The sequence below is a fragment of the Odocoileus virginianus genome, chromosome 3 (assembly GCF_023699985.2).
Source record: "Odocoileus virginianus isolate 20LAN1187 ecotype Illinois chromosome 3, Ovbor_1.2, whole genome shotgun sequence".
Lineage (NCBI taxonomy): Eukaryota > Metazoa > Chordata > Mammalia > Artiodactyla > Cervidae > Odocoileus > Odocoileus virginianus.
The window spans coordinates 40,716,203-40,741,752 of record NC_069676.1 but is presented as its reverse complement, the minus strand read 5'-3'; the positions used below and the strand labels follow the sequence as shown (position 1 = coordinate 40,741,752).

The window sequence follows — 25,550 nt, the reverse complement described above, 5'->3', positions numbered from 1 at the left end:
TCAGTTTGGGAAGATGAGAAAGTTCTAGAGATTATGGTGGGGATGGCTGCACAACAATGTGACTGTGTGCTTAATGCCACTGAGCTGTGTACTTAGAAATGGTTAAAAATGACCAATCTTAAATTTTGTCATGATAAGCAACTAAACAGGTGCATATGGTACTCTAAAAACCTCAAAACTACAATGAAAAAAATCATTGAAAGAATTAAAATATTACACTAGAAAATATTCATTTAATGCAAAAAAGCAGTAGTCTGAGGACTAAAAGAGATGTGACATGTAGAAGGAACAAGAGGGGCATTTGGGGTCTAGGGGAGAAGGTGCCTTTCTTCCCAGCTCTCTGAGCTGGTCTGTTGGTTGGGGCAGGGCTTTCTGGCTATTTGAGTTCATTGCATTATCTCCAGTCCAGCACACTGGAGCCATCTAGGACATTTTCAAGTAACTTTTTTCCTACAATCTTGCTTGTGATTTTTACAGTGAAGTGACAGCCCCATCCTTTCACATGGCAGGGGGAACTCTGCAGGTGGGAGCTCATCCCACCTCACTTCCCTGCCCCCAGGTTCCTGGCCCACCACCATGACCTTCAGCTCCACGAGCTACACCCCATAGGCCCCGAACTGGGAGTCCCACCACCCCTGCCCACAGCCAATGCCTGGAAAGGTGAGCAGCCTGCCTGAAGCCACAGTCCAGGTGTCACTTCCGCAGGGGTGCAAGGGACCTGGCAAGCCCCACCCAGATCTGTCTAAACTCCTCTTCCTCGGCACCCAGCAAGTGGCTCAGTGGACCCCCACGCCCAAGGCCCCTCACAGGGTGTCTGCAGCTCTGAGCAGGCCCCCAACCCCAGGCTCCAGACCCCAAGACCCCCATACCTGCTGAGGAGGGCCTTGCTCCCCGCACGGGAAGGGGCTACTCCCAGCAGAGGGAAAGACGGACACAACATGGGTTTCTAGTCCAAACGCACTTTCTTTATTCAAACTGGTCAGCGCGGATGCCCTGAAGCCCCGAGCACGGGAGATGGGCCAGCCTGGCCCCCTGGTTCTGGATGGCGGGCGGACACAGGCGGGAGTGGCCCCACAACGCACCTGCAGATATGGCCAGGCACGCCAGTCGACAAAAGCAGAGAAGAAAACAAAAAACAAAACACACTCAGTAGATTTCTTCTTTATGCTCCCAGAGTTTCTGGACCAAGTCCCAACCCTCAAAGCCAGGAGCGAGGGACTAAAAACGCCCCTCACCTCCACCAGTGCCGACGGAAACCCTGTTTTAAATTAAAAAATAAGCGAGTATACATCGTAGAAAATTTCTCTTAAAAATCTCACAATTTGTAAATGTATATTTTTTTCTTTAACATAAAAGTTTACAATATACGGTAAAATAAAGGCTCAGGAAAATAATTTCCAAAAAAAAAAAGGAAGAAAAAGAAACCTGAAGTTTTGAATTAAAGCTGAAGAATTTTTTTTAAACCCTGTTGTTGAACCAGTGACTTTTTTTTTATTGTGCTGATGGGTTAGAGAAAGAAATATATTTAAAAACCTCAGTCCAGGTACCCACAGCCACCGCCAAAAGCCTCCCCCCCTCCCCCCACGGTCGAGTCGGTATTTCCACCAAGTTTGTGATTGTCACGAGTTCACAAGTTTGAATCCTGGTCTCAGCCGCCTGCCGTTCACAAGGAGGGGCCGCAGCTAGCGTCGGTAGGGATGGAATCCTTGTACGTTGTGGTTCTGACCGCGTCCAAAGCCACTTCCGCCAGCGGGGGGACCCCCTGAGCCAGGCACCGAGGGGCCCCCGTAGGAGGGGGGCTGCTGGCTGGGGTCTGAGAAGCCCTGTCCGAAGCTGGCCAAGTCCTGTCCGTAACCTGCAGGGAAGAGCCCGGTGAGCTGGGGTGGGACCCGGGCAGCCATCTTCACAGAAAGGAGAGCAGCTCCGAGACCCCTTCCCCCACTTCCTGCCCTGTCTCGGGGCTGGGGGCCTGCGGCGCACCCTCGCGATTGGCGAGGCCTTCGAGCTTGGAAACAGACACCTGGCCAGACCTGGGGGACCACGGGCTCCTACAAAGTTTGTTCTCCAGTGGAACTCAGGGTGGACGTGGCAGATTCCAGGATTTGAAGAAACATTACAGATCAGGCTGAGCTGCGGAGCTTGGACCCCAACAGTGCTGCCCCTCCTTTGAGCAGGGCCAACCCGCCCCACAAGGCCCCCTGGGTCGGTGGTGCCGACCATGGGGGCAGAGCTCCAGGGCCAGTGGGGTGGTGGCCAGTTGAGATCCTCACCCTGGCAAGGGCCCGTCCCCGAGGGCACCGCCGAGTCCACCCCCGCCCAGAACGGCAGAGGAGGTGCCGTCCGTGGCCCGGGCGCAGGCAGTGGGGACCATGGAGGAGGAGGCACCACCTACCTAGGCCACATCACTGCTCAGCCTGACCAAAAGAGTGTAAACAAAGTGTGGGCCGAAGCCTGGCGGCTCTGGAGAAGAGGTGCCCAGGCCTGGCGAGAGATGAGACCAGGGTGACTGCCCCGGGCGGCCTTGGCAGAGGAGCAGGGGGTGGGGGGTCACATGCTTGCTCAGTCGTTCGTACACCCCCCCAGGGGTCAGCAACACTGCACCCGCCACCACGGTGATCTGTTCTGGGTGAGGCGAGAACCCACATGACCACAGCCGGGCAAGGCCCTGAGGGCACAAGAGCCCGAGATGTGGGGGTGCTGGGGGGGCATCTGTTCAGCACAAGAGAGCCCCATGCCACCCCACCCCCATTCGAGCTGCTCTCACAGGCCACAGACCCTGGTCTCCAACACCTACTTGGTGAGCACCCCTTGGTGAAGCTGGATGCCGACTGACGCCGCATGGCCCCCAAGCCCACCCTGCGCATGGCAGATCTAGACACCCACGGCGCAGGCCCACTGGGGTCCCCACACCCACAGGCCCTGACAGGTGCCGAGCCACAAATGCTCCTCCACACCAGCACCCTGGCCAAGAGCCCACCTCAGGCCTGCTCAAGTCTGGGCCCTGCAAGCAATCCTACAGCCCTGTGGTACCCACCCCCCAGGTGGATGGGGAGCAAGGCACTCACCATACTGGCTGTACGGGAAGTCGGGCTGGGCGGTCGGTGGTTTGCTCATGTCCGGGGCGGCCTGAGATGGAGGTGGCGGGAAGGCCAGAGGTGCAGCCCCGGGAGTGGCCGGTGGTGGGGGAACCCCCGGAGGGGCAAACTGATCTGGTGGGGGAGGTGGAGGTCCGTAGCCAAAACCTGTGGACAGACAGGAGACAGACACAGACGCGGTGCTCACACTCTTCAGCTGCCAGGACAGCATGCATCCACCCCAGCTGCCCAGCCTGCAGCCCAGGGAATGACCCTGCTGGGAAGACAGTGACCAGCCAGTGGCCTGGCAGAGTGAGTGGGGCCGTGTTCCAAGCCCAGGGTCCCAGGAGGATGAGAAGTGTGGGTGTCCATGAACAAAGACCTGCTCTTTCCTATTAGAAATGAAAGTGACCTAGGGCTGGACCGGGAGTGGGAGCTTGACTTGGTTGTCGGGTGGCTCGCATGCCACGGCAGGGCTACAGAACTGCAGCATCTTGGGTCCCTGCTCACAGATGGCCACTCAGCCCAGGGTCGGAGAGGGACGGAAAGGGGGGGGAGGACTCCTACCAGCTGAACGACATGCCCCGGCAACCCCACCTGCCGGCCCAGTGGGGACACTCCTCTTTTGGTGGACACAGGCTGCTGGGGACAAAGAATCCAGCCAAGTGGACAAGGTGAGTCCAGCCCTCACCTGAGGTGTGGGGAGCCAGCTCTCTGTGCTGATATGCCCCAGGCCCACCCCCACGGGCCCGAGGCACTTACTGAACTGTGGGGGCGCGCCGTAGCCCTGGGGGAAGCCCTGGGGAGGCGGGAAGCCTCCAGGAGGGGTAGACACAATGTAGGAGGTAAAGGGTGGGGGCGGTGGGGGGGCTCCTCTTCCTGCGGGGGGCGGTCCATAGCCACCTGGAACACAGCATACAAGTGAGGCGGAGAAGCCCTCTTCCCCGCCTGCCCTGCCCCACCCCGCTCAGATCCTGCTCTTCTAGCTTTTCTTCCAACAGGGACTTACCGATCGCCTGTCCTGCCGGCACCCACATTCCTGCAGGGAGACAGGGGTGGGGTGGGGTGTGCCACATCAGCACCAGGTATGGATTGGGAGACCCTGCCCCCCCAAGGGGACCCAATTTCCTGACACATCTCAGGTGCAGGGGAAAGACGTCAGAGCAGTTCCAGGGACACCCAATGGGGAAGCTGTCAGCCAGGAAAGTGGGGACTCAGGGTGTCCTCCGGCCAAGCGCTGGTCCTTTCCCTGCGATGGGCGTGAGAGCATCCGGTCCCACTGGCTGGTTTCCTATAGCTGTGGCTCATTTTGCAATAAAAAACACTTTTAAAGCCAGCTCTGAAGAGACCAGGGTGAAGCTTGGAGCCAGGCAGAAACAGCTCTACAGCTCAGGATACTGGTATCCTTCCTTGGACGCCGGCCCTTCTCTAGGTTTCTAAAGGGCATGGAGGCTGCTGGCCATCCTAAGTGGTCTGTAAAAGGTCCACCCATGCTACATGGCAAGCCCAAAACCAGGGGAGGTGGAACAGACCCAAAGGGCCCATAAGGCAGGGCTCATGTTTCCTCCCTGCTTCTCTGAGGATACAAGTGGAGCTATGAAGACAGTCTGACCCGCCTACGTCCACTCCCAGCCTCAGTGCTTGCCCTGGGGGCAAAGCTGGTTGCTGGGCATGACCCCTGACCTCCCCTGGAGGTACCACCCCAGCAGCCCTGGCGCCTGGGGGTAGCAGAGGGGACAGACCCACTTGGCCCCAGGTGAGGATGCTCCCCGATTCTGGCTCCCGTATCCCACATGGCCCACCCAGGTGCCAGAGCTGCAGGAAGCTCCTGGGGCTGGCAGGCAGGCAGCACCCTTACCTTGTGGGCCATATCCCTGCTGCCACGTAGGCGGGGGCTGGCCTGCCCAGCCATTGGCGGCATTGGGCACGACCCGGCTGCCCCACTGGCTGGCACCTGGCTGTCCCGGCGCTTGGCTCTTGCTGTCCCGAGGTTCGGCCCGTTTAACTTCCACCTGGACAAACCAAGCTCTAATTTAGGGAGATGCCAGGGGTCTCAAGCCCCCTTCCCTTCAGACACACCCTCAGGTAACTTACGACTACACTTAGCATCTTATTATGACTTAAAACTAAATACTTAACTATAAACCTTATTTAGACTAGTAACTTTTTTCTTAAAAAATTTTAATTTTTTTGGCTAAAAAAATGTTTCTCAGGTACAACAGATCCAACTATAAAACATGTAAGGCCCCACCCACTGCAGACAGGGCTGAGGACCAAGAGTCTGCAGAGTTCTGTGTATGACAAGGGGTCTTTGGGTCAAGGTAAGAGACAGTGTAGGCCCAGGGACACAGAGGCCAGGCTCCTCCCCGCAAGCACAGCCCTCCTCCTGGCTGCTTCGGCGGGCAGGCCCTCTCCAGAGCCCCCACCTGCCTGCGCTTCCAGCTCATACCTGAGAAACACAGTTGGTTTACTTAGGTTTTGTATTTAAAATGTCTAATGGAAGATAAAAGACTTACCTTCCCCAGGCTAACGCTTAAAGAATCTCAATTAACTCAAAATAATGTCAGAGGGGATGGATGTGATAAGAGAATCTTACATTACATCTAACAAAAAAGTAAACAAACATGCAATAAAATGGACATTTGAATCAGTAAGCAATCTTCATACTGTGTTAGGTCAGCAGCCCAGGAGCCTTCCCTTTTGGAGGTGCCAGGAGCCACTGCATGCGGAAGGCAGGCGGAGGACCAGGTGCCCGCCCTGTAAGGCTGCATGCCCCCCTTACACAGCCTTTTCAGTCTGGGCCAACTGACAGCAGACCCCCAACTCCAGGGCTCCATCAGCACTCAAGAATCCCCAGGTGCTCTTGTTTGTAGGATAAATTTTAATGAGAAAGAGACAATGAATTCACTGGAGTCGTCCTTGGGGTCTCGGAGTCTGGCAAACATTGTGTATTCAGAACCCTGTCAGCTTGGCCTAACCCCTTTCTGTAAGAGGACAAGGAGGGCACAGAGGCACAAAGACCCCGCCTTCCGATGCCCCAAGGACACTCCACAGAGGGGAACAAAACCCCTGCTAGCTCGGGGCGGTGTGACAGCAGGACATTTCAAAGAACTCAAATTAATGAGTCTTCACACACTTTCCTTAAGGGAATATGGTTCCTGCTTACAAAGCAAAGCAGCCCTTGTGATTAAAAAAAAAAATAAATCTCCTGCTCTTCCTGGCCTGTACTCAGGTTTTAATTACAAGTGGGCCCCTGCCCTTTAAGACAGAGCTGAGGCTGGACTCTGCCTCTGGGAGCAGACCCCGCCCTAAGGAGGTCCTCACTGCTCCCCAGCTGTAACCATCACAGGACCTTGAGCAGGGTACACTGGCACCTCAGAACCTGTGTTCATGACGGCACGCACCCCGGAGATCTGCATGCCAACCCTAAACTAGCCATTGATAAGCGCCTAGAACAGCCTGTGTCTTCTGCAAAGCAGGCTCAGGTGGAGCTGACCCAGCTGCCCATCTGTGATGTGAGGGACAGAGGGGGCCACCCTGGGCCATGTTCCCTCTGTGTCTCAGCTGATGGGGTGGCCGGGGCTCTGGCAGGGGGGACTGGGCTTGCCTCAGGGACGAGGAGCCAGGGGCCTGGGGGATGGGGCGAGGAGGGGTCAGGCCACTTTCTGAGTTTCCCTCCGAGGCAGCAACACAGTATGAAGATGAAACAACCAGAGGTCACTTGACTGCATGGAGTTAAGAACTACCAGGAGCATGTGGTCGGACCGAGTTCACAGTAAGTGACCCAATTTGGAAACCAATCCTTCAGGATGTTTACGTTGCCTTCAGTTTTACACGGAACCAGTTCTCAAAGGTTCGCGGCCCGGCACGTTCCGGGCCGGCATGGGACAGTCAGGGAGGGGACACACATCTGAAGGAGAGGTCACTGAAACCAAGCCTGAGGCAACCCGCGACTTCACTGGACACAGCCCACCCACCCCCCCCCCCGGCCATCCCCAGGGGCTCTAGAGCCGGGGCTCCTGAACCAGGTCCGACCCACAGAAGGGTCCCAGGACCACTCGCCCGGCCCTTCTCCTGCCAAGGGATCTCCTCTCCAGTGAAATCCCTAGGTTGCCTAAGACTTGGTTTGGTCTTAAGGTAAAATAAAACTACAACTACACACTTTTTTGCCCATGATGTCGTGAAAATGCATGTTGACAGCCTGGTCCACTGATTGTTCGTCCTCGAAAGTAATAAATCCAAAACCTAGCCAACGACGAAGAGTGAATCAAGGTAGCAGGGTGTTGTGACACAAAACAGGATGATGAACAGTATTAGGGACGGGCCGAGGGATCGACCAAGGGTTTCAGCGAAGCCGGTGTGTGAGGCTGCGGGGCAAGAGCTGATCTCAGCCCAGACGCTGGGGCCAGTTATAAATCAAAGACAACCTTGGGACCCCTGGGCGCATCTTAGCCGCCATCTGGATAGTGGGGTGGTGAGGGCCCAGCGGGCAGGCAGCCCCAAATGTGTCATGGGTGCACTTGTGCTTTTCTGAAACCCAGGGTCCTCCCCCTCGGCTGGCAATCGCTCGGCAGCTAGTGCTGACAGCAGCCGTACACTGCTCTAGCGTTAACGGAGGCACGTCTCTACCACAGTGAGAGCCTCGCCAAGCTTGCCCAACACTGTTGGGTAAGCCCGAGGAGTCCTGCCCAAGTACCATACGTATGCACACAGTGTCTATATTATCTACGGACTAAATACACAGAGATACAGGCCACAAGGGGTTCCAGCAGCTCAAACACTGCTGTCAGCAGCAAGAGCAAGAGGCACCATGTCATCAAAAGGACAATTTTAACGGGAAAGACAATTTAGTGTTTCCCAAACACAAGAGAGTGCAGTATAAACGAAGTTTGCTGGTCTGGTGGGCGGGCCGCCTGGCTAGCCTGCATGTCCAGCCCTCGGGCTGCTGTTCGTCCCCGGGGGCCCATTTGCGCTGAGCACTGAGACCACTCATGGCAGCAACTGCCGGAAAACCCCGCAGAACAAAGGACAGGCCAGGGAAGGGCCAAGGAGGGTCGGAACAGGGGCGCAGGGGAGGGACGAGGGTGCAGGGGAGGAGCGGGGCTCAGAGCTTCCAGGGATGTGGACACAGGATGGGGCAGCCCTGGGATCCCGGCCTCTCAAGCTGAACAAAGAGGGATGTGGGTCCACAGTCGCAGGGACCATGGGGAAAGACTCCTGGCAGAACCGAGGTGGGAAGAGGACAAAGACGGGGAAAAAAAGTAGCTTAGCTCAGAAGTGTGGGCGCCAGCCTTGTGGGGTGGGCCAGCTTTCTAGCACAGTGTGTCCAAGCATGACACACGCACACAGCCTGAGCCCGCACACCACATGAGAAGAAACGAGAGACAGACCAGAGAAGACAGGCCAGGCAATGGGGATGTGGGGGGTGGAGGGGCAGTGTGAGAGAGCAGAGGCAGAGCCGGGTGCACGGGGATCGAGCCCTGGGAGGGGCACGGACCCTCAGATGGACTGTGCGACAGGGAGGGAGGGGGAGCAGGGGCTGCACGGAAGGCTCCGGAAGAGAAGCTGGGGATGAGCTATCTGGGGCACCTGCTGACCAACTGCTGCTCCTGGTGTGGTGCTCACCCTCCGCCCACCTAGCGCTGGGGGACCCACGGGGACTCGACAAGGCCCACAGCTGAGGATGGCAGGACCCACACAGAACGCGGATACACGGGTCAAGCCTGGAGTGCCCTCCTGCCATCCCCTCCTGCCCAGACCCCGCCCAGGCAGCCCGGTGCACCCCGGGGCCCAGGCCAAGGATGGCAGGCAGCCCTGCAGGGGATCTAAGAGCAGCCTCAGGACCTCATGTCCCAAGATGCCCCAGAATCGGAGGCAAGTGGTGGAGTACAACATGGGTGATGAGCGGCATGTGAGAAAGTGAACGTTTTCTCCAAGTGCAGGAGTGTCTGAAGCCACAGGGCTCGCGGTCCTTAGAGTGCAAGAGGCGGTGAGTCGTGGGGAGGGAGCCCCGGGGCGGGCCCTCTAGGGATGCGTCTGTCTGTCAAGAGGCGACATCACCGCTGAGGAAGCGGAACAGAAACACACTGAAACTTCGTTTACACCCCACTGGAGCAAAGCCCGCTCCCTCCTCTGACTGCGGGACTGGCCTGTACCTGTGTGATATAATTTAGCACCTGGAGAAGAGAAATCTAAAGAGATATCGTTAATCACAAATAATTCACAGAGAGAAAAGGAGAAACAACTTACTTAACATTATTGTACTTTTCTATGAAAACACTTAAGTGCATCACTAAGCAAGTACGTCTATGTAAAGTTAAGACTAAGACTTAACAGCTTAATCAACATGAGGTGAAAGTACGTTACTTAACCATGGAGGGAGAGGAGGGTGAGGTTCAAATGGCAAACTATTCTCCAGCATGGCGGGCGCATGCTGCGGGCGCGCGGCTGGTGCAGTGCCTCCAGGGGCTGGGCAGGGGCCGCGGACTGGACGCACTGGCTCACGAGGCCGGTCCAAAAGCGGTTCAGGAACCAAAACACAGAGGCGGGGACAAATAGCAGCAGCCAAAAAAAAAAAAAAAGAAAAAGGAAAAGAAAAAAAAAAACAAAGGGCTCGCAAATTGGGTGCCCAGTGTCCCAGCCTTGCAAACCAATGTGGCCGTGCAGGTGTGGGCGGCTGGGGCAGCTTCGCGCCCTCCTGCCTGTCCCACAGACTTCAGGAAAAAGAACAGGAAAACAAGAAAAAAGCGTGGGACGCACCAAAGAAACTCCACGTTCAAGCCGAGCTGGGGGAGACCTAGCCTGACAACATGAAATGAAACCCCCGAATTCACTGAGTGAACTTCAAATAGGAGATGATCATAATTGAGGAAGTTCACCATTTAACAAAACCACTCATCTTTCAGGACACACTTAAAAACAGAAACCATGCTGAAATTCATGTCAAGTTGGAAAAACTTCCAAAGAATGAGCTTAAAAAACAAAACAAAAATGAAAGGACCCCAAGACTGTACCGCCTGACCTTTGGAAGCAGACAGGCCGGGGCTGCGTGGGAAGGACTATGCTAGTCTCGAGTCGCCCTGTGCTGAGGCCAGGCTCGCTACAACCACCACCTAAGTGTGAAATAGTTTGCCATCTGAGGGGGAAGGATAAGGACAAACTCGATCTCTTTTACCTCGAGGCCTCTGCTTTTCCGCATCGTAGATCATGACCACTTCTGTGACCTGTAACAGAGACAGGCGTCTGAGGGCCCTGGTTGGCAGGCAGCATGTCTGCCCACAGCCAGGAGGTCCTGAGGCAAAAGGCCCGCTTTCTGGGGTGTGAGACCCTCGAGGCCGCGAGCAGGCCGAGGGGTGCTCATAGGTGGGGCAGGACCAGTGCTGGGTCACCAGGGGCCCAGGGTTCCATGTGCCAGGACCTCCCACTCAGGGTCAGTGCCCCTGGCCTGGCTAGGCCCCCATGTTCCCCACATTCCCACATCATGCACTGCAGCACAAGTTCCTTGCCAGGTCCTGGGCACACATAGGAGCCCCCCCCAAGACAAGCACACTGCAGCCAGAGAACACGTGCCGAGTGGAAGCTAGAGGTGACCTCGTGCCTCTGCTTAAGACAAGGGATAGCCTCCCTTCCTGACACCTGCAGGCCCCCAAGGTCCTGCCTGCCTTATTAGAATTCAGTTCCTATATAAGCCCCCATGAAGTTCTGAAAGATTTTAGTCTCTTCTGGGAAACAATCCCCTCACACCCTGTCCTGGGGTGGGGGGTGGGGGGGGTGTGTGTGGGAAGGGAATGGGAGCCAGCCATGTCCAGCACTTCTCCAGACGCGGTCAAGTGCTCTCAACTGCGGGGTTACAACCAGCCGAGGGCCTCCCAGGAGGAGAGCCGCCCCGTCTGCAGCAAGCACTCCCACTCCTGACTGGCCATGTGGGGTGCTCTGAGCCGTCTTGCCTCCCCAGGACACAGGGCTCTGCCACTCCCGCCCCGATCGCGGCTGTGGGCAGGGCGAGGACTCACCACTCCAAATTTCTTGAAGTATTCCCTGAGCTCTGTCTCACCACAATTGTGAGGAATTCCTCCGACAAATATCTTATTTGATTTACTGTTATCACTCCTGGGTCCTTTCTGCTATTTCAACAAAGAGAAAATGGTTAGTCCACGTGGGGAACCCTCCAAACACACCCTGCTGTACAGAGCACAGTCCCTGAAGGCAGACCAGACACCAGAGGGGGACCAGAGAGTGCAGGAGAGCCTTACAGGCCAACAGGGCCCAGGGGCCCAAGTGCCCCAGAGTGTCTCCAGCTTGGAGAATGAGCAGCGGGGCCTGCATCAACCCCACTGGTGACCAAAGGTTGGTGGGAAGTTCCTAAACTGAGGACAGTTGCCACCTTCTTCACCTTTAGGGCCAGATCCCGCCCTCTGAGGACAACCCCTAAAGCTGCCTCCCCCAGGCACCACAGCTGAGAACTCAGCGACTACGTTGTTGGGGGGCCGTGGGCAGGGGTGCTGGTGGTGGGGACACGAGCGGAGGTGGGCAGGCACACACACACGCGCGCACATGCATGCACGCACACACACACACCGACCTCCACAGCCACAGGCTCTGCATCTGGGATTTGACCAACCAAGGATCAAAAACACTTGGAGAAAAAGAAGTCCAAAGTTTCAAAAGCAAACCTTGAATTTGCCACATGCCAGCCAGCAATTTACACTGTATCAGGCAACCCGAGTCAACTGGAGTCGATTTAAGGTGCACAGAGGACGTGCGCCGTCATAACCATTTTATAGAAGGGACTTGAGCGCCTATGGATTTTGGTCCCCTTGGGCGTCCTGGCCACATTGCCCGCATCGCACACAGAGGCACGGCTGTGCAGAATACCGAAGGACCTGGGCAGTGTTTCTACCCAGGTGTTCGCTGCACCACTGTCTGTGTTTGATGTTTCCTAGCAGACTCAAAAACACACACCTGGTCTGAGGCCCTGTCTACCATCACAGCTGGGAATCCTGCCAGAAATGAAAGGTTCCCAGGTCCTAGTCCTCAACAGCACCAGTCCACCATGTCTGGTAGGGCTCTCCTTGAGAACGGAACACTCTGGTTGACAGCTGGCCAGGCCCTGGGGGGCACAGGAGGCTCACAGGGTCCCCGAGGCGCATTTTAAAATAGACAGGCCTCAGCCCTGGAGGGGAGCAGTCAGCAGAGTGCTGAGTGGGGGCAGTGGGAGTAGTCGGTATGGATGAACACAAGGTTGCTGACAACAAACAGCCAAGAGCCACGGATTCTTAGGTAGACTAATAAGATACTTCTTGGCTATAAGATGAAAAGCTCCCAGCACTGAATCAATCCAAGTGCTCAGGTGCTTGGCTGCTCAGAGCCACACGGGAAGGCCTGCTGTCGCTCAGTCTGACTGAGCAAGGGCCCCAGGGAAGCATGCAGGAGGGAGCCCCTGCCGCTTACCCAGCCTTCCTTCGGCCGCGTCCTCTCCGGTTGCATCCCCCGAGGCGTGCATGGCTTTGGGTCAATCTGTCGAAAGTTTCAAAGGACCAGCTATGAACAGGAGGCTCGTTTCCCAACAAGAGGGGGTGTCGGCAGTAGAGTCAGGGGTACAGGCCCATCAGGTCACCCAGGCCACATCCTGGCCCAGCATCCGGTCTAAGCGCAGAGCTGTAACTTTTTTTGGGGGGAGCTGTAAGTCCAACCCCAGGGGAAAGCCATCCTTGGCACCCACGCAATGCTGGGGCACAGGGGCACCAAGCAGGAAGGCGGCAGGTGCCTCCTCAGGGCCGGGCACTCACGTTTCGGCCATCGAGGGTGTGTGGTCTGCTGGCCAGCACCGTGCCCACGCAGTTTGGATCTTTGAATTTGACAAAGCCAAAGCCTCGAGACTGGTTGGTCGTCTTGTCTTTCATGATCACGCAGTCCACGACCTCTCCATACTGGGAAAAGTAGCTGCGCAGCGTCTCTGCTCAGAGGTCAGGACACACACAGCCAGGCGTCAGGCAGGTCACAGCTGCTACTAGCCTGGCAGCCTGACCTGGAGAGTGTGCAGCCAGTAACCTTTACACCGGTTGACCTACTGACATGGGGGCGGCGGATAGGGAAAGGGGGAAGGACAGGTGCCAAGGAAGGTAATTTGCACCACATCTCCCAGGGAAGGAGAATGAGCTGCCAAAGGAGGGACACCTGCAAGGCCTGAGGCTGAACACAGGGACCACCACAAACCCCTAACTGCTGGCTCCACCTTCAGCCTCTGCCTTCAAAGCCGGTCTCCACCCTCCCTGACCAGAAGCATCAGCACAAGATCTAGTTCCAAAGCGCTGCCCTAGTCTACTCCCAATCAAGTGTCCCCCGCAACCCAGACAGTAAGTTAGTCAAGAATTGAAAAGCTAATTCTCACAACTTGAAGACAAGGTCACAAGCCCACAGCCCATCTGCATTTACCTTGGGTGGTGCTCCAGTCAAGACCGCCCACGAAGAGCTTCCTGCAATTCAACAAGAAAACATTCAGGGTCAGGAGGGTTCTGTGCAGGATGTTCCTAGCGGCCCAGTGGTTAGGACTCCGCACTCTAACTGCCAAAGCCTGGGTTCAATCCCTGGTCAGGGCACCAAGACCCCACAAGGTGCATGGCACGGCCAACGGCCACAGAGGGATCTGCCTGCGGGGCTGCCTATAGGGCTCCCCCTAGGGTGGTCACCTGGGGGCATGGCCATGGTATGGCACGAAAAATGCCACCAGAATCTGCCCAAACGGCCGGAGTATGAGTCACAACATCCAGAGCCGCACACAAATTTTTACCTCAACCACAGTAAGAAAGACTGCCACCCCCAACCCTGCCAGTGCGGGAGTGGGATCACACAGCCCCTTCCCAACTGCTCTGCAAACACTGAACACTTCAAGGTCCACATCTGAGACCCCATATGGCAAACTCAATGGGCAGCAGCGGTGGGGCTTTAGGACAAAGCAGGGGTACCCAGTACATGGGTATGAGTAAGCACCACCAATCGCTGGGGAGGACCCTGTAGCTTGGACTCAGCCGAGTGGCTTAGGCTGTATTTTCAAGCCAAAGCCCTACTATGAGAGGAAAAGTACTGGTGGCCTCCCTGGAGCCGCCGTTCCCAGAGCCTCCCTGCCTGGTGTCTACGCACCTCAGGTTGGGTCCAGAACCCAGGAGCCCACCAGTGCGTGCCATGCTTAGGCTGGCTGAAAGGAGAGAGGCCCTGTGCTGTGGGTTCCAACTGGGGCAGGTGTGACCAGTAGGCAAGGCAGGGCACTCTCCATCCTGCCTGTTGCCCCAGAAAAAGGAGTGAAACTGGCACTCTCAAGAGTGGCATCTGGGCGCTATCTGGTCCACAGGCAATCCCCCCTTGGATCACAGCCTGGAGACAAAACAGCCCCTTGAGGCTGGCTGCACTGAGCCCCCAGAACCAGCAGCCGGGGCACAGGGACAGACCCACCAGGTGGCTTCAGCTGTACTCAGCTGTCCCTCCCACTGCGGCTCTCTCCCTGGGGGAGAGAGGCTCAGGGTAGAAGAAACAATTTTCCCACCCCACTTGGGGTGGTAGCCCCTCACCCCCATATACATTTAGGGTGTGTTCCTGGATGGAGGCCAGGGGGCTCACACCCAGCCTCCTGACCATTCTGTCCATCCCCTACACAGCCCTGGGAGGTCAGGCAGGCTCCTCCTGCTTCCTAAGACCCTGGGGAGCATAAGTCCCATCTGTGTCCCCCACCCCAGCGCCTGACACCAAGGCGGGCAAATGACAGAAGGACTTGAGCTGGCCCAGGCCGGTGTGGACTGCCTCTCTGCTCAGGCCTTTGGCACAGGCACAAATGGGTTTGCTGTGGAAAAGCAGCTTGGAGAGTAAAAAAAATCTTGAGCATCCTCAGAACACCCAGGAAAAACCCCAACTGAGAGGAATACCTGCCTGCTTAGCCTGCATCTGACCAAGATGGGAAGGCTTCAGTGGTGTCCCTCCGAGCCACCCAACCCCCTGCTGCTGCAGAGGGTGGAACTGGTCTGACCAGTCCAGGCTCCAGCCCGTGTTTAAATTTCAAAATCAGACATTAGTGGAAAAAGACAGAAAGGCCATCCTCTGTGCAGCTGACAACACCGGAACTCTCACTGCGAGTTGGCCAGGGAGCCAACATGGACACGGGGGCTTTCTGATGCTATCATCTCGCTAGGTTTGGAAAACAGGACACAGTGGAGTGTCCGCAGAGGCATGCTGGCCCACCTGAGGAGGGCGGGGGACTGCACTTCTGTTCCTGTCACTGCTCTGCGGGCCCCAAGTTACAAAAACTAGGAGGTGAAAACTGAGGAAGTGCCAGGGCTTGGTTGGCACAGGGTACAACGCTGGGGACGAACTGCAGAGCCCAGGCCCAGCACTGTGTTGGGGCTTCATCTATTTTCTCTCCTGTTGCTCCCCGCCTGCAGACAGGAGGTCCTAGGAGATCTCACTGATCTGTAGTGGCGGGGGCGGTCTCAGGGGCACTGGGCAGGATGAGCCGGACACACCTGCGTGGGAACTGGCCTGTGCCCACCCTCCAGCCCAGACTTGCTTGGCACCAGGTGACCTGAGGCCTTGTTGGGCGTTTACACGCAATTCAGCAAGTGAAAGGATCAGCTAACCCTGTGTGGCTCCCTCTCCAACCCTGCCCTACTCTAAAGAGTGTCATTCATCCCTCAGCTGCAGCTGAAGTTGGGGGCCCCCACAGACCCTGCACCCCACTCCTCCACCCCTGGGACCGGAGACAGGTAGTCTGTGATAAGCGCAGGCTCCTGGGCTTGTACCCCAACAGTAGAGGGGTGACCGGGTGGCAGGCTCTGGGCAGCATGCCCTGTCTTCTGCCTGCTGACCTGAAACCTGGTCCTGGATGGCTCCTGAGGGCAACCATGTGCCACCTATGCCAGAAAGTCAGCCTTCGGGGGCTTCCTCAACTGGGTTGCCTACAGCAGGCGCCACCCGGTGGACGGCAGGCACCACCAGACGAAGGGCAGGGGGCTGAGGCCAGGCCCATCACGTGAACTGGCAGGCCCTCTCTTCCTCTACAGCCTGTGTTCACGCCTTACTGCAGCTAGGGGGCCATCCCACTTTGGGCCCTCTGTGACAGACTGGATGCCCGAAAACAAGGGGTCAGCTGGGGATCTCTCCCTACAGTCTGGGCTTTCCTTCACCTGCAGGTGAGATCACCTCTCATGCACTATGGGGACTGCACACACGAGACCCTAGCCTGGCCTTCACTGGGTGCCCCGAGACAGGACCAGTGTGTTCTCCCCAGCCAGAGCGCTGCTCCCTGCTGACAGTGACCTCTCACCAAAACCTGGCCACAGCACCACCCCCCAAGAGGAAGCACTGCAGGAGCATCAGGGGTGCAAGGTGCAGCAGGCCAGCTCACCAGGAGTGCAGGCTCTCCACTCGAGCTCAGCCATGCCAGGAGTGACCTTGGCCAGGTTCCCTGACCCTCCTAAGCCTCAGTCTGCTCTACCAAGGAGGCTCTGCCCCAATGTCTAGAACCAGACAGGGGTCAAGTGGAACAGCCCCCAACCCTCACAGCCAACCGTGCAGGTGTCCAAGCAGCCCTGGACACATATCCTAGCCCCCGGGAGCAGGTGGCCTGGACACATTGGGAACCAGGTCTCAAAAAGCACTCTCTTTCAAACAGGAGACCTCAACAGGACAGTCCTGCCTGCCAGGGGCATCAGGCCAGGGATGTTGTTCCACCCCGCAGTGCCCAGGACAGGTCCAGAACACAAGACACCTCCTTCCCACCACAAGACGACCCCCCCCCCCCAAAATGGGTGCTAACTCCCTTAGGCCTTGGCAAGCCGGCCTGGCATGCTCCAGGTTCACACCCTGTGACCCAGCCAGAGCTCCACACCAACCACTCCACAGAGAGCTGGCCCACAGAACCGTCAGCTCGCCTTTGGAGCCCTTGGAGCTAAGTCACCTGAGCCCTACATGGCCTGCACCCCCACTCACCTCCAGCCTTTGACTACCCGCCCCCCAACCTGCCCAGGTCTCTCTCCCAGAGACCCACACCCAGTGCTGCTCCCCCCACAGGTCCCCCTAGAACCCTCTCCTCGGACACATCAGGGTCCTTCCTCACCAGCCCATGGGCTGCCAGCAGAACTGCGTCTACCAGATGAAAGCCCCACTCACTCCTCTTTGCCTCCACAACCTGTCAGCTCCGGGAACCTCAGTAGGAAGACCCTCCTTCAAGTTGACTCTCCAAGGCCATAGCAGAGACCAGGCTACTGCACCAACGGCTCCCTGCGAGGCCACATGTAACAGTGGCCACTCCCCCTGGCCCTTTGTCCTGAGACCTGCCCTGGTTCTGCTCTGGCCACTAGGCCATTGTGACAACCAGGATGCTGGAAGCCCAGCCCATCACGTCCAGGTGCAGGGAAGGTCTGCCTTCAGAGACTCCAGTGCAGAAGCGCAGTTCTCCAGTGGGGTGGCACCCACGCATCACACACTTCCTGAGGATGTGGGTCCCCATCCAAGAGGGGAGCCTCCCCATGGCCTGTCAACCTCCCCCCAAGAGCCACTCGGAGGGGCTGACTGGACACCACAGTGCAGGCAGTCAGAGAGGATGGAGGGTGCCACCAGTGACCAGTCAGGCCGCTATATCCCCGCAACACAGGCGATTGCTTCCTCTGAGCACCATGTGGCAACCACCCTGAGTGGGCAACTGCGCCCCCCCCCCCACACACACACATAAGAGGGCCCATGGTCAGAGAGACGGCAAGGTCACAAGTACTGCACCGGAACAGCCAACAGAACAAGGAAGTTAAGATGGACCTGCACTCCCCATAGTCACCAGAAACAAGGTTCCCACAGGAAACAAACTGAGCGATGCTGTGGGGCAAAGTGATGACCAGTTCCTGGGACACCCGAGATCTACGGCTTTAGAAGTCAAGTGGCCTGGCTGGATTCGCTGGGGTGAGGGGGCAGGGAACAGCCAGGCAGGTCCCTGATCCCATCCTGGTTCTGCTACCAACTCTGCGGCCTCTCCAGGGTGCCCGTGGGTCTGGGGTGGGTCTACAGTACAGAGGGTGGGACCCTCCAGAACCAGTGGGGATCCTAGCTCTGCCCTCGCCCAGGGGCTGGTACAAGCTGTAGAGGGAAACTGCCAGGGAGCCCAGCCTGACTATCTCCTCAAGAACAAGACGTAGGTCTCCTAGATCTGGAGGCTCCCTCCCCTCCAGGTCTAAGGAAGTCAGGAAAAAATCCGTTTGGCTGAGGGAGACTGCTGGCCCCCCTCAAGTCCGGCCCTTTGGGCTACAACTTTCATTCTGCCCACAGGCTAGTTTCCCATCGGAAGTGCTGCAACTTTTCATTTACCCTACACACAACTCAGACTGCCAGGGCCTGCACCTCTCTCCCAAACAGACCAGGCTAGAAGCTAAGTGCCTTCTTTCTGGTGCTCTAGGAGCCGTGGGGACTCTGGATCCGGGACCCCACAAACGCATTTTCTGTCTTCTGGTGTAACCTGCTGCCGAAGCCTGGCCAGCCACCCAACGGCAAACAATGACTTACTCATCAAATCAAGCGTTTTGTAAACACCGCATCTGTTCAAAGTGAAAGGCACTCAGAAATGTACACAAGGCCACGGAAACCCAGCCCAGGCTGTTTTGCCATCTTCGCAAAAAGGATTTAACTGTAAAATTATGCTGATGCTGTAGAAGCCAATCTCTGCAAAGAAAACTAGACCAAACCCCTCGACTAGGGCAGAAATGGATTTTCTGGTTCCTCTGGGAGCGCTTTCCTGCTCTCCCGCTCCTTTAGCATTAGTCAAGGCTATAATTAAAAGGGAAAACTTAGCTATAACAAACCTCCTCTCACTAATAGCTGCACCAAGAAGAAAGACCTCAGAAGCACCACCGCCAGTCCACCGCCCAAGTTTCCAGGTCTCTAACACACCTATGGGGCTTAGATGGGGGCTGAGCAGGAAGGGGCCCGAGCAACATGAAAACAACAGTTGCAGACACCCGATCAGGTGGCGCGGAGGCGCCGAGATGGTGGACGCTTCAGGGTGCTCGGCAAGTAGACCGGGGGCCGGCCCCCATGACCTTGGCCCTCGGGCCCTCGGTTTGCAAACCTTCACTTGGTAGTGGAGTGGATGGTGGAGGGGCCGCCGCTGGGAGTACTGGGTGGGTAAAGCTGGGCGGCGGCAGCACTGGAACCCCCCGCGACCCGGCCGCCACGTGCGCTGAGCCGCCAAGTTCGCTCACGGGCTGGGGGCGCCCTGGACCCCCCAGGTTCCTGTTCGAGGTCCCCGAGTTAAAACACGGGCGCGGGGACGCTTCTGCCCCCCGCCAGTGGGAAATACAGGGGCGGGGGCAGACGGGGTGCCCCGGACCCCCTAGGTTTCCGACCGAGGGGCCCCGACGGTAAACTCTGGCTAGGCGGCGGGGTCTCCCTCAAGCATGAAACAGTGGGGAGCCCCAAGAACCCCCAGGTCAGGTTCGGGGTTCCTGGTCAGGAAGCAGCAAGGCGCCTGGACCTCCAAGACTCCTCGGATTCTCCGGTTGAACCTCGGGGTCTCCGACCACGAGGCGGCGGGGAAACCCGCCCCATAGGACTCCCTGGACCCCGGTTCCTGCTCGGGGTCCCAGGCCACGAGGCAGCGGGGCGTCCGGAATCCCAAGGGCCCCCGGCCCGTCGCGCCCACGGACCCCCGGCCGCCGGCTCGGCGCGGCCCCGCGGCGTGACCTTGACGGGCCGGGCCGGTCTGGGCGGGGGCCGGCCGAGGCGGCGGCGCGGGCCGGCGCGTCCTCACCCGATCTCGTCGGCGCCCGAGTTGTTCATGGCGGCGGCGGCAGCGCTCGGAGTCCGGGCCCCCTGGCTCGCTCCCGCCTCCGGAAGGTCACTGGCCCCGGCGCCCTCCCCACAGCCGCGGCCCGGATCTGCGCAACGGCGGCGGCCGCGCTACCTCCTCCCCTCAGCGCCAACGGTCACCGCGCGCCCCCGCGCCCGCGCCGCCGCCCTGCGCACGCCCGAGCGCGCTCCCGCACGGGGCCTCCGGGGGCGGGGCCAGGGGTGCGCCCGTGTGCGTGCGTGCGTGCGTGCTGCGGGACCCGCGCCCCCGCCGTTCGGCCGCCGCGCTTCGGCCTTCTTCCTCAGCGGCTGAGAGCGTCGCCGCGGGGCATGCTGGGAAGTGGAGTCCCGCGCGCCGTCTCCGACCCCCGCCCCGCGGAGGGGGCGCGCGGGCCAAGCTGCGTGCGTGCGCGTACTGAGAGCGTGTGTGCATGCGCGGCGGCGCGGGGCGCGTGCGCGACCGGGCGCTCCGGGCTAGGCACTGCGGGGCGCAGGCGCTGCTGCGGCTTCCTTGTTCGGTCTCGAGTGGGGGCCGGCGGACGCGGGTGGAGTTAGCTCCGGGTGTTGGCCGCGCTCTCACGCCGCCAGACCGCAGGAGGCGGGGGCCCTACGTTCAGCTCTCGCGCCTCAGCTTCTCCAGCTGCCCCAGAAGATGCCGACGGTCAGAGAGGCTGAATCGCCGGCCCAAGGTCACTCACTCAGGGGAATAACTGGAATCAAACCCAACAGTTGGCTGTAGGTCCAATGATTATGAAAACACATTGAGTCCCTGCCATGTGCCAAGGATGGTCCTGCCCTCGTTTGTCGACAGGGGTGGGTTTCATCCAGAGTGATTCAGCCTCCTCTGGGGACACTGAGCCATGTCTGGAGATACAGTTTTGGTTATCACCACTGGCTGTGGGTGCTACTGGCACCTAGTGGGTGGAGGCTTGGGGTGCTGCTAAATACCCTACAATGGGCAGGAGAGTCCCCCAACAAAGAATAATCTGCCCACCGCATCAACAAGGGAGGTGGAGCAACCCATAGACCATGATATGATAAAAACTGACCTGTATGCTGTTGTCAGATGGTGGTTCCTGCTGCCTAGTGACTTTTCACTCACTTTCTCAGCCTCTTGGTAGCCTAACAATATAACTGATTCACCATAAAATCAAATGAACTGTGAGGAATGAAGGAACCAGGTGTCAGGCCAAGAGTATAACATAAAACATTTATAATACACCTCACTTAGGTCACTTTACAATTTGCTAAGCACGTTGGCATCATCGATTCCACAGGAGGAGGGTAACTTATCAGTCCCCATTTGCAGGTAAGAAACAGAGGCTCAGCAGAGGGGGAAAGCAGTGAGCTCAGGTAGCATCAGAGAGGTGTTCTGTCCTTCCCCTGGGACTTTGCAAAGCTTTTCAGGTCAGAAGAAACCTGTAACACTTGGCAGGAGTGGGAGGAGCATGGCCCAAGTGGGAAAACAGATAGACATGCCCTAATGCACACACCCCACTATTAGAAGATCAGAAAGTAGAAAACCACCCGTGTGTCCATCCAGGCTTCCTTGGTGGCTCAGCTGGTAAAGAATCCGCCTGCAATGTGGGAGACCTGGGTTCAATCCCTGGGTTGGGAAGATCCCCTGGCAAAGGGAAAGGCTACCCACTCCAGTATTCTGGCCTGAAGAATTCCATGGACTGTATAGTCCATGGGGTTGCAAAGAGTCGGGCACAACTGAGCAACTTTCACTTCACTTCACCTGTCCGTCCATTGTTAACTGGATAAATAAACCATAAGGGCGTGAATGAAATGCACAGGATGTGGTCAAATGAAGGCAGGCAGACATAAATTGTTTAAAATAATGTACTTTTAGGGACTTCCCTGGCAGCCCAATTGTTAAGACAACACCCCTCCATTGCAGGGGGCAGGGGTTCAATCCCTAGTTGGGGAACTAAGATCGTCCATGCAGCAAAATAAATATATAAATAAAAATAAAAACACAGACATTTACCCAAGATAAAACAAGCAGCCATGTACCTGTCACTGAAACCAACACATTTTAACATTTTTGTAACTTTTGCTTCAGATTTTTTTAAAGAGATGAACTTGAAGGCTTGCTTTTCCCTCCTCCCCGTTCACTTTCTTCTTCCCACCCAAGGGCGAACAGTGAATCAAAAACAGGTATGTGCACACTTTCCTGAATGTAACTCCTAACATGGGTTGGTTCAGGCATACCTAATACACAGAATATAGGTTTTGCCCTTTTCTCAATTGCAGTAAAATATACCAGTTACCATTGTAACCATGTATCAGTACAGAGCTCAGTGGCATTAAGCACATTCACACTGTCATGCAGCCCCTCCCCGAATCATCTCCCGACTTTCTCATCTTCCCAAACTGAAACTCTATCCCCATGAAACACTGACTTCCCATCCCCTCCCCCAGTCCCTAGCCCCACCATCTACTTCCTGTCTCTGGATCTGACACTTCTAGCGACCTCCTGTGAGTGAAATCAAACAGTGTGTGTCCTTCTGTGTCTGGCTTCTCTCACTGAGCATCATGTCTTCAAGGTCCATCCATGTGGCAGTGAGTGGCAGCACTTCATCCCTTTTCATGGCTGAGTGATAGTCCCCCGTGTGTGGAAGGACCACATACTGTTTATTCATCACCCACTGACAGACACTTGGGTAATTTCTACCCTTTGGTTATTGTGCATAATACTGCTATGAACATGGATGTACAAATGCCTTTTTGTGTGTCCTAAGTCGCTCAGTTGTGTCTGACTCTGTGCAAGACCCCATGGACTGTAGCCCACCACTCTTCTGTCCATGAGATTCTCCAGGCAAGAATACTGGAGTGGGTTGCCATGTCCTCCTCCAGGGAATCTACCCAACTCAGGGATCAAACCCACGTCTCTTATGTCTCCTGTATTGGCAAGTGGGTTCTTTACCACTAGTGCCACCTGGGAAGCCCACTGGACCCTTTTAATTTAAAAACTATATGTAACATTGTGTACAGAGAAAATGCATGGCATGGACATTGCCTGGTAGAGGAGAGACCTGGACAGAGGGCAGGGATCATGGGGATTTTGTTTTGTCATAGCTGCCAGGTGACATGCACTTATTATTTATTTCTTGTCCATCCCTCAGTATGCTTTGAGCTCTGGGTGGGGCCAGGGAAGGACCCCCGGGGTGAGGAACTTGATATATGCTGAGTAACTGGGTGACTTTCATTTTCCAGGAAGGAGCTGCGGGCTGCTCTGGAAGGGGGCTGGGAAGCTTTCTGTTCAGGGCCACACAGTAAATGTTTTCGGCTCTGAAGGTCCATGGCAATGACTCTATGCTGTTATAATCGGAAAGCACCAGAGTTTATATGGAAACAAATAGCTGTGACTATCAACTTTATTTACAGCCACACCAATGTGACTGTCATATAATTTCCGTGTCTCAAAATACCTTGATTTTCATTCAACCATTTAAAAATGTAAAAAAAACATTCTTAGCTCACGTACATCCTTGCCTGCTTAGTCACTCAGTTGTGTTAGACTCTTTATGATCCCATGGACTGTACCCCACCAGGCTCCTCTGTCCATGGGATTTCCCAGGCAAGACTGGGTTGCCATTCCCTTCTCTAGAGGATCTTCCCCATCAGGGATCAAACCTGCATCTCCTGTGTCTCCTGCACTGGCAGGCAGATTCTTTATCTACTGATGCTATAACAAAACCACAAAAAGGGGATGTGACCCACAGGTCAGAGTTTGCCAACTCTATAATGTTGGAATGTTTTGTTCAACTGTGTCACCTTTCTAATCAGAAAATAAATATTTTCTTTCTTTTAAAACATCTTTGAAGACTGCAGTCTGGAGTCAGGTACACCCCTGTTCCCATCCTCTCTGCCACTGATTCACTGTGTGTCCTTGAGAAAGTCACCTTCTTTCTCTGAGTCCAAGTCTGCGAAATGCAGATAACAGGGCACGCACGCTAGGCTCTCTCGAGAAAAGTGGACACAAGGAACCACCATGTGTCGTTTATTTGAAGACATCAGTGGGGCAAGAGTAATCACTCCACTGAGAGAAGAGGACACCAGCTGCTGAGGCTGGAACAGAGACCCCTGGGCTGAGTTGCCAGCCAGGTTGTGCTATGCTGTCAGCCACTCTTGGGGATGGAGTCCCGGCTGTTTGCCGGCAACCACTGGGAAGTGGCAACCTGACCAGACATGGGAGGTTCCATGTCTCCTGACAGCAAAGCTGCAGGTGACAGTGCTGTCTGACTCCCTCCTCTGCCCATGGCTTCCTCTTAGGGTCTGAGTGGTCAGCAGCTTCTGAGAGTGACCCCTACCTCATAGGCTCCTGGGGTCCCTACCCTTGGGCACCTGGCTTCTAACCAATAGGACATGACCAGGGTGTGAGGATGTCCTTCTGTGACCAGACTGTAAACGGTTCTGACTTCCGTCTTGCTAGAAGCCAAGGTGAAAATTTAGGAAGACCCACGTGGCCAGGAACTGAACACAGCCAACTGCCAGTGACCAACCCTGGAAGTGGACCCATCCCCAGCTGGGGTTTCAGATGAGTCCCCCAGCCCTGGGCAGCATCTCAATTGCAGCCATGCCACAGGCTGTGAAGCAGAGGACCCGCTAAGCTGCACCTGAATCTGACCCACAGAAAGATGCTAAACTGGGTTGTTTTAAGCGGCTACATTTGGGGCAATCTGTTATATAGAAATAGCAATGAGGGCTTCTCTGGAGGCCCAGCAGTAAAGAACACACCTGCCAATGCAGGAGACATGGGTTCAGTCCCTGGGTCTGGATGATCCCTTGGGAGATGGAAATGGAAACCCACTCCAGTGTTCTTGCCTGGAGAATTTCATGGACAGAGGAGCCCGGTGGGCTACAGTCCATGGGGTCACAGAGAGTCAGACATGACTTTGTGACTGAATAACAACAATAGCTAATGAATACAGCCTGCCTTCCCCTGTCTCCGGCTGGGCATTCTGGGGCATTGCCTGAATTGGGTGACATTAGTGAGTGCCTCCTGTGTACATGGGTGGCTCAAGGATACTGGGGTGCATGCCTGCAAAGCCCCCACCACAGTGCCCAGCACAGCTGTAACTAGACAACATGAACTCACGCGAGACAAAAAGCATTGTGAGCTGAACCCTGGTGCCTGGTGCCTGGGACATCTATTCACCGTGCCTCTTCCTGAGAGTGTCTTCCATCCAGACCATATGAGAACCAATGTACCCCCAAGATTTAATCAAGCACTTTCTGTGTACCAGATGGGTCAGACAATACCACCTTAAAGAAATACCTTCAGTGAGTAAAATACCAAAGAGAGGTACCAGAGACAAAACAGCTTCAAATGGGCTGTACTCAGCCTGGAAGGGGGGTGCCTCCCAGTGGAGGTGTGGCTGCAGCCATGAAGCAGAAAGAGAAGGCAACCAGGCCAGGAGAGTGGAGAAGCTGTCTAGGCAGGGGAGAGTGTGTGTGCAAAGGACCGGGGACAGGAGGGACACAGGAGCTCTGCAGGGGGTGGGCAGGGCCTGTGGGGAGGAGTCTGGAGCCAGGTCAGGGCTGTTAGCAGCCATCCAGAGGTGGACACAGAAGGGCGTGGCTTGTTGTTCATTCGCTGTCATGTCCAACTCTCTGTGACCCCATGGATTGCATCACGCCAGGCTCCCTGTC

At 56.4% G+C, this 25,550-nt stretch overlaps 1 protein-coding gene across 4 annotated transcripts; it reads right to left on the bottom strand.

The window, feature by feature from the left end:
* Positions 1–1,468: 1,468 nt before the first annotated feature.
* Positions 1,469–20,050, bottom strand: DAZAP1 (DAZ associated protein 1). Of its 4 annotated transcripts, XM_020869894.2 has the most exons (13): positions 19,852–20,050; positions 13,509–13,549; positions 12,863–13,029; positions 12,525–12,590; positions 11,087–11,197; positions 10,249–10,297; positions 7,237–7,319; positions 4,933–5,086; positions 4,084–4,113; positions 3,837–3,977; positions 3,066–3,242; positions 2,393–2,481; positions 1,767–1,855 (listed from the first exon to the last, which is right to left on the bottom strand). In XM_020869894.2, exons 1-12 carry the CDS (start codon positions 19,878–19,880, stop codon positions 2,393–2,395), a joined length of 1,137 nt encoding a protein of 378 aa, XP_020725553.1. In that variant the 5' UTR covers positions 19,881–20,050; the 3' UTR covers positions 1,767–1,855. The 4 variants fall into 4 exon arrangements, with proteins under 4 accessions (XP_020725545.1, XP_020725534.1, XP_070321417.1 ...); XM_020869886.2 differs by lacking the exon at positions 2,393–2,481 and having other exon boundaries at positions 1,469–1,855; positions 11,087–11,194; positions 19,852–20,047; XM_020869875.2 differs by lacking the exon at positions 2,393–2,481 and having other exon boundaries at positions 1,469–1,855; positions 19,852–20,046.
* Between the last annotated feature and the right edge of the window lie 5,500 nt (positions 20,051–25,550).

Bases quoted from the DNA above. Each gene is read 5' to 3' on its own strand.
- DAZAP1 (XM_020869875.2), bottom strand. From the start codon at position 19,880: ATGAACAACTCGGGCGCCGACGAGATCGG. The intron at 11,198-12,524 runs GTAAGCGGCAGG...TTGTTGAAATAG, and splicing joins CGCGGCCGAAGGAAGGCTGG to CAGAAAGGACCCAGGAGTGA. The intron at 7,320-10,248 runs GTAAAAGAGATC...GTCGTTGGCTAG, and splicing joins GGAAAAGCAGAGGCCTCGAG to GTTTTGGATTTATTACTTTC.